Source organism: Ptychodera flava, chromosome 14 (genome assembly GCF_041260155.1).
Source record: "Ptychodera flava strain L36383 chromosome 14, AS_Pfla_20210202, whole genome shotgun sequence".
Classification (NCBI taxonomy): Eukaryota; Metazoa; Hemichordata; class Enteropneusta; family Ptychoderidae; genus Ptychodera; species Ptychodera flava.
This window is the reverse complement of record NC_091941.1, coordinates 8,430,926-8,440,561: the sequence shown is the minus strand read 5'-3', so window position 1 is coordinate 8,440,561 and position 9,636 is coordinate 8,430,926. Positions and strand designations below refer to the sequence as shown.

General features: G+C 35.0%; 1 protein-coding gene across 1 annotated transcript in view; it reads right to left on the bottom strand.

Moving 5' to 3' along the window:
- Window positions 1–555: 555 nt before the first annotated feature.
- The window catches only part of LOC139149204 (E3 ubiquitin-protein ligase TRIM9-like), a 28,063-nt gene continuing 18,982 nt past the window's right edge, over window positions 556–9,636 (bottom strand). Inside the window, exons 5-7 of the mRNA XM_070720775.1 lie at window positions 8,179–8,318; window positions 7,329–7,467; window positions 556–4,865 (exon numbers count right to left, since the gene is read on the bottom strand). Coding sequence (XP_070576876.1) covers window positions 4,315–4,865; window positions 7,329–7,467; window positions 8,179–8,318 — 830 coding nt within the window. The 3' untranslated portion in view covers window positions 556–4,314. The remainder of the gene's footprint in view (window positions 4,866–7,328; window positions 7,468–8,178; window positions 8,319–9,636) is intronic.

The following is a 9,636-nucleotide window of genomic DNA, read 5'->3' as shown; positions in this document are numbered from 1 at the left end:
ATGTCAGTCCCTATTAATTTGCAAAATCCATTTAATTTCACCAAGATACATTTATATTCCAAGATTTTATCCACTTGCTCTGCCATTCCATGTCCAATATACCGGCTTGAAATTCGAAAATTATCAGTAAAAATTTGCACATGATCAGCACTGTATATCCAGGGTATCTTTCATACAGCAGTATGAAAGATAAGTGGTTGGGAAGCAGGCTGACTGAAATGTACACTGTTACACCAAAACATGAGCTAGCATAAACTTTGCCAAAATACCACAATATCTTTATATCCACACAATTGTACACAATATTCCTGAGTTGTTTGTTGTTGTTGCTCAACATGTTTATAATGCACTTGAACATGATGCAGGAAATCTATTTTATTGTAAGTATCAATAAGCTTTGGTGGACAAGAATGCAAGTCATGAGTGTTATGAATCTGTGACACCAAGCAGCTATTATCTTCCAAAACCATAGAGATTGGCAGCTGTGGTCAAAAGCTGTCAATGAAAATCCTGTAAATCATGTAAGCATTAAACAAATTCACATGCACACTAATGTATGAAAAGTTCTCTGTATTGTTTATTTGGCTTTTTTTATACTTCAAGAAAAAAATATTCAATACAATTTACAATGGTACATTAACTGCAGCTCAAAATCTAAGCAAACACAAAATACTCTTGGAGTCAACAAAATACATAAAGTTGTTATTTTACAGCAAAAATTTCTTCCTGACAAGAAATTTTTTCACTTCAGCTCATTTTGTAACAAAAATATGCAGGTCTGACCTTTTGTCAGATATTTGTGCATTATCCACAAATCAAGTTTTGGTACACTTGCAACATGTTTTCTTTTGATAATTTCATTCAGTTTATCATATTACATGGTTAAACCAATAAACTCAAATTACATTAAATTTAATGTGCAACAAAATATCTTGCTGATTGGCATGCAAGGTATATCTACTAGTATTTGTGTTCATTCCAAGTGTTTAGTTTTTGTCATGGTTTGGTTTAATTGACAAGAATTCCAACACCATTAGCATTAGTACCTTAACCTCCATCTAAGCTCAACCAGTTTTTATTAACAGGTATGTTTCAATCAAAAATCTTTCTTCTGTATCTTTCTTTCTCACAGAAAAAAGAGCAAGTTGTCATAACTAAATCTCCTTATATAACTGGGAAGTATATGTATCACACTATCAAAGGTATTTCACTGTCATTTTGAATTCCTTAACGTCAATGCAGCATTGACTAACAAAAAAATCAAATCACTGTTTGTCACTGTACTCTGGAAGCTGTTGAGTTTGAAGGATTTGAGATAATTGTACATTCTGAGACAGAGATATCATATTGTAAATATTTTAGAAGCATGGATTTGTCAATGTGACTGACCTAACAGAATAATATAACATTGTACACCATGATGTCATGGTGCATGCCTTTGATCAATGGAGATATTCCATATCACTCTCTATAAATGGTGAATGGTGTTTACTGACGATCACACCACTGTCAGGTTTCGGTGGCTCCAGCTAGTGTCAGTCCTATTCACAACAAAGTTGTCTATCTCATCTGAAATACTCTATCTTTAGTAAATTATATAAACCTTATTTCTGTACTAAAGTATTACTCTTTATTGGGGAGGGTCTTTTTGACCTTGGCCTTTGAAGATGCTAATAGTATAGAACTCTCTAAATAACACTTGGCAGTGACCATCTATTCTACACCTACATACAGATTGTCTCTAGCAACACTTCTACAGCTTTGCACATTGTGCATATGTGCGCACTATTTACATGGCAGATTTTTGTTAAATACAAAGCAATGCAACAACAGAGGAATACACAAATCATATCTTAACATATTTCTCTCCTGCTAAAACCTGCCATAAAATTGTCAAGATGATAGTTTACTTGCATTAAACTGGAATTCTTACACATGTGCTATCTAATACATTTAAATCAAAAAAGTGTTTCTGCACAGGAAGTATGTGACTAGGTCAACATCCTTTTCAATGTTTCTGGATTGAGTGAATCTGCCCTGCAGTTGCATAGCATTGCAATGTATTCAAAGGTTTGCTCAACAAAAGTGAAAATGGCTTCAGTAAAAACCATTCAATTCGATACCATTTTCTGTTTGGAAAATTTTGCAGTTTTTCAAAGTGCTGATGTAAAATCAGAGTTTTATTTCACATATGCAATTCCCATCTGACTCATTTGTGAAATAAAAGCAAAAACAGCTGACTCAAAACTTCACAACACGGCACATGACGGCATGTTTTCGTTTCAGTTTATGACCAAGAACTCGTCTTGTCATGCATAGTTCGCTGTAGAAATACTTGTTTTGTGAAAAGCATGCACCAAAGTAGACTGCTGCTAAATTTCAGTCTAGACTGTAGTAAATGGCATACGGTTTTGGATGAACGAATAAGTTTTGTTGTTCATGTACATATGGTTGCCATAAAAAGTCATACAAATATTTCGCCAAATGAGCAAATACATCTACCCTGATACAGCACCTTGTATGATGTCCATACATACTGCCCTCACTGGGCAAAGTAGGAGAAGGAAAACTTTTGTTGCATTGACTGATCACTGAAGAGTGAGAGCGGCCACACTGTCAGAGTATCCTCTGTACTGGAATCAAAAGTAACAAATGGATAAATGGCACTCGTATTCAGCCTTACTGAGCAGACTCAGACATGACCATGACAATGGTACAGAGAACAGCTGTGTTTCTCCATGAAAGACATTAAAGATATATGACACAAATTTTACAGCAACTGGACGAATGTGAAAAGTGTGAAACATTCAGGCATTAAATACGATGTTTGGATGTTTTGGCTGTATTGTACTATGGTCAATTTTTAAGTCAAACATCACATCAAATGCTCAGCTGAAAACGTGGCCACTTGTGCCAATGATGACATTACTGCATAACATAAAATACCAATCTGACATATTGAGAAGATACTAACACGAAATGTTAGTTTTTAATTCCCTAATTCCTTGTTTATGATGAAATTCTTTGTGGCATCATGATATCAACATCATAAAGACTGAATTACCAATGCAGCACAATTGTTAATGTCATTGTGATCCACAGCACCCTACTTGATTATTCATTCTGACAGGATAGAATACACTTGAATTTAGTACAAAAGTCAAAACACCTCCTCTTCAAAATGCAGCTTATCATCAATATTTTTAACACTAACCTCTATATATGAAAAAAGCATGCATCCCAATCTTCCCAACCAGTTTCTTAATCTATTCATTTTTGACAACTAAATTCCCTTTTCAAACTCCCTGGTTGCCTACCCTAATTTCTGTTACTATCAAATTATGTCAACAGTCACCCACCCCTCTCACTTCAAATCATGCCAAGGTAAACACACTCATCACTTTCCCTTTCCAATTTTATCAAAAAACAGCTCTGCTAATTAGCATATTGCATTCCAAAGATACCTAAATTATTTCATCAAACTTGAAAAAACTTCATTCACCAAAGTCGAAAAATATATCAGTATCTCTAAATCCATGGAACCAAAAATAAAATAAACTTTGTGTTAGGAAGGTTTCAATCAAAATTAAACTGAGCTGTATTTGTCAAAGTCCTTTGATTCTGTTCAGTAAAGAAGTCTAGAACCGTATTATTGATGCATGGATAAATACGAGAAAAAATAAATCTCTTGACCTTTGAATTGTGAACTAGTAGAAAACTAAACAAAACTTTCTTCAACACAGAAAAGCTTATTTAACATTTTTTACTAAAGTAAACCTTAGAGGTAGGGTACTTGAGAAATATTACAGAGAAGCAAACCAAGCGACAGATAATATCATCATAATTACTGTCGTATTACCTCTGAATACCCAAATCAAGGAAAACAGCTTTTACAGGTGCTCCAGGGATGTTGTCATGTAGATGCATAACATAAATTGACAAATAAAAATGTATAGAGTAACCCTCTTGTCAACAGACTTTTGTTCTTTACGTACATCATGCGCCTAACTACATCTAAAACTGGTGCACAGTTACAAGTGGCATTTTTGGAGTCACATCAATGAAAGCATCTCAGATGGTTTGACACTGAACCATCAACTTGATTTCATTTAATAAGCACCTTTAATTAATAAAGTCAGGTATACCATTTAAAGGTTTTTCAAAAGCACAATGCAAGTTAATTCATTTTTCCAGAGAGGGACAAAGTTGCTAGTGATGAAAATTTTTAAGGCATTAACACTGACACAGACACAATAACATGGCTGAGTAATACACTACGTGCGGCAATTAATACAACATTTGTGACAAACTGCATTAATTTAATTCTTCTTCTTCTTCTTCTTCATCATCCTCAGTGTCCGAGTCCACTGGGATTTCCAAGCCAGAATGCACAGTGACTTGTACATTTCTATTCAGGCTAATGGCTGGGAAAAATACTCCCTGTAAATTTTGGAAAGTTATCGGTCCATGAGGCCTGCTGTTCAGATAAAAGCACAATGTGTGTTTCTCTAAGTCCAGCAGCACGCCAACCACCGACTTGACACCGATACCACCTTCAGTGCGGTCTGAGTGCTCATTATTGTGGATGAACCAACTCCGAGTGTTATCAATGTAAATTGACCATGCCTTGTCATCTTTTCCAAGCATGCAATCTTTGCTGACATCGTAGCGTGCGATACCGAACGCTGGATCCGGATGGTTGTCGTAGCGGTCGATTACAACTTCCCAGTAGTGCACACCCTTGGAGAAACCGACATTTCCAATGACGACCCTGTCATCATAACTGTTGCAGGTGATGGTCATGTTGTCATTGGACAGTATGATGTCAGGATGAGCTGTAGATGGATCCAATGAGAACCAGGCCACTGGAAAGATACAAATAAGAAATACACAACATTCAACATCTCTTGATTTGTAAAAGAATCAAATAATGTGTATCCTCATTTTCACAGTGGCATAACTACCACAAATCATATGATACCGTATAAGAATTCAAGTGATCACAACATAGAACAACTGCCGTTCCTTTGTCTTGATGGAGATCTCCCTAAAAATAGAAACTCCGCATCATTGAACTGATGTCATTGAAGTCATGTTGCACAGTAAACATAGTCATTGAAACTTTCATACAAACATCACATCAAATCTATTTATAAACTTAAACAGTCTTAATCATGTTTACAATTTCTATACAAGCAATCTCATTGTTTACTTTCAAAGGGTCTGAGTTTTTTTTTGCTTTGCAAGCTGATGAACTTTATGTCCAATTTTTCTGCACAGGGTGAAAGTACAACTGGAGATTATAACTTATGTTCCGAGAAATGTGCTTTGAACACAAAAATTAATGATCTACATTTTTGTCAGACATGCGTAAACCACAATAGCAGTAGTATATGAGAGCACCTATCATGGTTATAATTCACATACAAATGATATGCTGCAACAGATCACGGACCATCTACAAACAAGTCTTTCAATGCTGTGAATTTGAAATGGCTAGGTTTTCACATCCAATGATTTTATGACAGCTGGGCTTAGTGTGGCAGAAACGTCAGCCAATCAATGCATATAAAAATACCTGACTTGGCGATGAGTGACACTGTGAATTTTGATATTGTGACAACTGACTTGAGAAAAATGAGGTATCAGCTGCTGTAAACAAAACCATTGAAATTACGTCGGTCACCTTATATCAATATCTAAACTGCGCCCATAGCCCCTAAAATTGTTAAAATGCTGCCCTCAAATGAGTAAATCAGCTCTTTTTCATTGGAATTCTGAAATGTTCAACTAAGACTGCATATATTTTCTGTTACAATGCTATACAATATCATGTAAAGTTATTTACATTATACCAGTACATTAAACCATTTGCATCCTAGGGTCAATTTCTTTTTAAATAATGTAATCAAACCCCATCTAAAGCTTTTTCATCCAAATATTTTCACTTTGCTGTTTTCTAAAAGTAAATTATATATTTCCACTGAGAATTATTTCACTTGTGCACTTTCCTAACATCAGAGACACAGACAGACAGGGAAAGCATAAAGCAATTCTCATTAAATTATGGTTTCCAAAAAAACAATATCTGTCAGAAAAATTAGTGGACTGAAGAATAGGAATCTATTTACTAATTATAAATGGAATGTCTCAATCTTGTTCACTCAAATATTTGAGATCTTCTGTGTGTTTGAGTGTTAATTATTTTATAAGTCTTTGCACTACACTGGCCTTACTCAATACAGGAACTGCTGGGAGCCTTTCTTTCTGTAATCTATTCTTTTCTAATTGCTAATGCTCATTATTGATCACCCTCTGCCAATGATTACAATCTTAATTGTTCCATAATTTATTACTTCCAAGATTACCGTAACTAGGGACCATTTAATGGTCTGATAAATTCTTTTATGTTGACTGATGAGTCAGCTAAGTGGCCTTGGTTAATATTGGAGACGCTGAATGAGGTATTTTTATAATTTGTACACTTCTAGTCGATATACCCTGTGAGTATTATTGGATTAGTTCTGTGTTGTGAGGCATAGCTTGTCATAATGCAGAAGTCAATACCGTTTAGAAATATTAGTTACTGGAAACCTGAGCTGAATGTGGACAGATCCCTTTTAGAATTTGTCAGCAGTTATGTGAACCGCTCTCCGATGTTTCATTCACAGAGACAAAACGCTGTTACCATAATTGTACTTCGCCTCTAGGGTATGCATGATAATACATTCTCTGCTGGAGTATCTCACTTATTGAGTCTATACCATCTAACTGACTTCACATCGCACCATGGAAGCAATATTCAAAATTCACTGACTGGTACCTATTTCTGATCAAATCTCATTGATTTCACTGATCAAGCCAACAGTACATTCATTGTGCAAATCTTGTAGGTCAATAAATACCAAAAGCACGCAATTAATACTCATACTTATAGCAATGCCTTAAAATTACATAACGAATTCTTGATTTATCAGTAGAATGTAAGCAAACTTGTCCCTGGTTCATAAGAGATATTTCACAACTGCGTGGAAAATTTAAAGGTTGTTGGGTGATTAAAGCCAGTAACCAGGTTCCGAAGTCATGTTACCTAAGGTTCACTTGATGTGCTAATGTGATCACAACAGAGCATAATAGGAATGCTACAAGGGTTCTGGAAAGCATTTATCTGTTTTCCTGAACATAAATAAAACAATGGTTGATATCTTTACCCATCTAACAGTGTGTAAATTGTTTTTCTTCAATGTGCCGTGGTTAGATATCAGTGCTAACTAATGGCTAAAATAATCAAGATGTCCTTTATACAAAAACATGTGAATTTAACCTACCTTCAGCTGTTTGCAGACACACAGTTTCACTGTAGGCGCCCTCTCCAGCATGGTTATATGCTTTGATTCTACAGTTGTACGTACTGTCAAAATGCAAACCATCCACTGTACAAACTGTCTCCCGTCCACAGTACACCTCCTGTAAGACATAAAGTAGAAATATTTCAGACATGTTTTCTTTTTCATGTGGCAAACAAACCGTCTGGAAATGCCTGTGAAAAATAAACTACATGTAGATGGCCATGTAAGTCATAAACTTGGGTAATATTTTAATATTATAGTTGTAAGGCAACTGAGGCCGACAGTGAGGCCTCTGTATGGCATATTATGATATCACTAGGTTGATGAAATGTCAAGGTAATGGGAGACTTTGAGTTAAATAATAGTGACTCCAGACTCAATTAACATAGCAATCCTGGTTGCATATGACATATGTCACTATTGACATACACATTCAGCTATTATACCTACTTCAAACACAAAGAAAGTAAGTACATCACACAAAAATCCAATAAAAAAATTTCATTCTCTATAAATTTAGTTAAAAGCTTCTTTGTGCCCATAACGAAGGGCACAATATCATTTCAAGTATGCTGTTCATGAAGAATCTTCCATCAAAATAGGAGAGTACATGAAAAGAGTGGAATTTCTCTTGGGCAAATGTGGCATACATAATAGTCTTTGTCGACAACCAGCCCCTTGAGCAGGAAATACTTGTTTGAGTGAGCTTAAAATATTTATTTGAGATTATCTCAATTCAGCCTAAACTTTTCAGCTACAGGGTTTTCCTTTCACTAGTCTTCACTTTCACTGGGAATTCCACTCAGCAGTGAGAAATGAGAACACTTACTTTAAACTCTCCCTGACAGCCATCATCCAATTCTAATACAAAACCTTCCACCCAACTGATGGGATCTGGTTGCCATGCTATTGTTACACTGTTATTTTCAGCGCTACACTGTTCTGTCAGGATGACCGGTGGCCCTGGTGCTGGAAAACATACAATAAAAATAAGGAAAGAATTTAACCTTCCTTTTCCAAAACAATGACGTACGCAACCATTTGATAGTCAAAACTGACAGTTCAGATCGAGTATAAGAGAATTCAGTTGAAAAGCCGCCTCAAACTGAAGTGGCATTGCATCCTGGTAAATTTATTTGGTTTATTGCATAGTAAGACTGAAATCAAATAAATGTAGATTTTCTTTCATTGAATTTCACTAAATTCATTTGAGAATTGCGTGTCTCAAAATATTTTGTATTCAAAAATTATAAATTTAGAACCAAAAAAAGACTTTCACCAAATTCAGATTCAGGCATGTATTACATGTTTAGTTGACAGTGGTCCTTTCACTCATTGGTTATTTTAAATCTGAAGTCGCAAAACGACACAGAAGTATTTAATATTCAATGTCCAAAACTCCCATTAATTTAGTAGAATGACAATCAGGAACACTAATGCTCATTTTCTCCACAGTAATAAATTCTTCTACAGGTCTGTATTCTAATATACCAATATAATTTGATTTTGGCAAAATCATATGAATATATAATAATATTTGCCGTCTCAGGAGAGTTCAGAGTATGACAGCATCAGACACATGAACTGTACTGCCTTGGCTCTGACATCAGACACATGAACTATACTGCCTTGGCTCTGACATCAGACACATGAACTATACTGTCTAGCTAGACATAAAGGCTCTTATTTTGTTTAATCACTGAAATGCTTTCTTTGTTCTGTTCTAGTTCAGTGGTACCATTTGAATGCCATGATTTCTATGCAGTGTGACAGTTAGATGACCGAAGTACAAGCATGGCTGGTTTTAATATCTTTATTATGCTGCAATTATCTGGTTGGTTTGCTTGAATGTTTAAGTTGTGCTGCAAATACCAGTTTAATCTAGCTATTGACTAACAGCACTTCATTAATAACAATTGCAAATTTCAGTATTTCTTGACAGTTTAAAATTTCTATGAAGTCATATCAAAATATATCAAAATTTATAAAAATCCATATTCGCAAGTCCTTCCACTCTTAACAGTGGTACAGAAAAAACATCTTGGAATAAATTCAATGTAATATCACTTCACTTGGAATTTTTTTATGGTTTTATGATCTGAAAATGTCAAATATATAGCCATTGATAGCGGCAATCAACACCAGTTGGCTGAATATATGGTCACATTTGTATAACCATGTTTTTCACAATCAACTTACTTATCCTATGTCTATTTTCAATTTACATAATTTTTTAAGGTTTTTTGGAGTGCAGTTTTGTGTAGCTCATGTCTGGATCAATTCATAT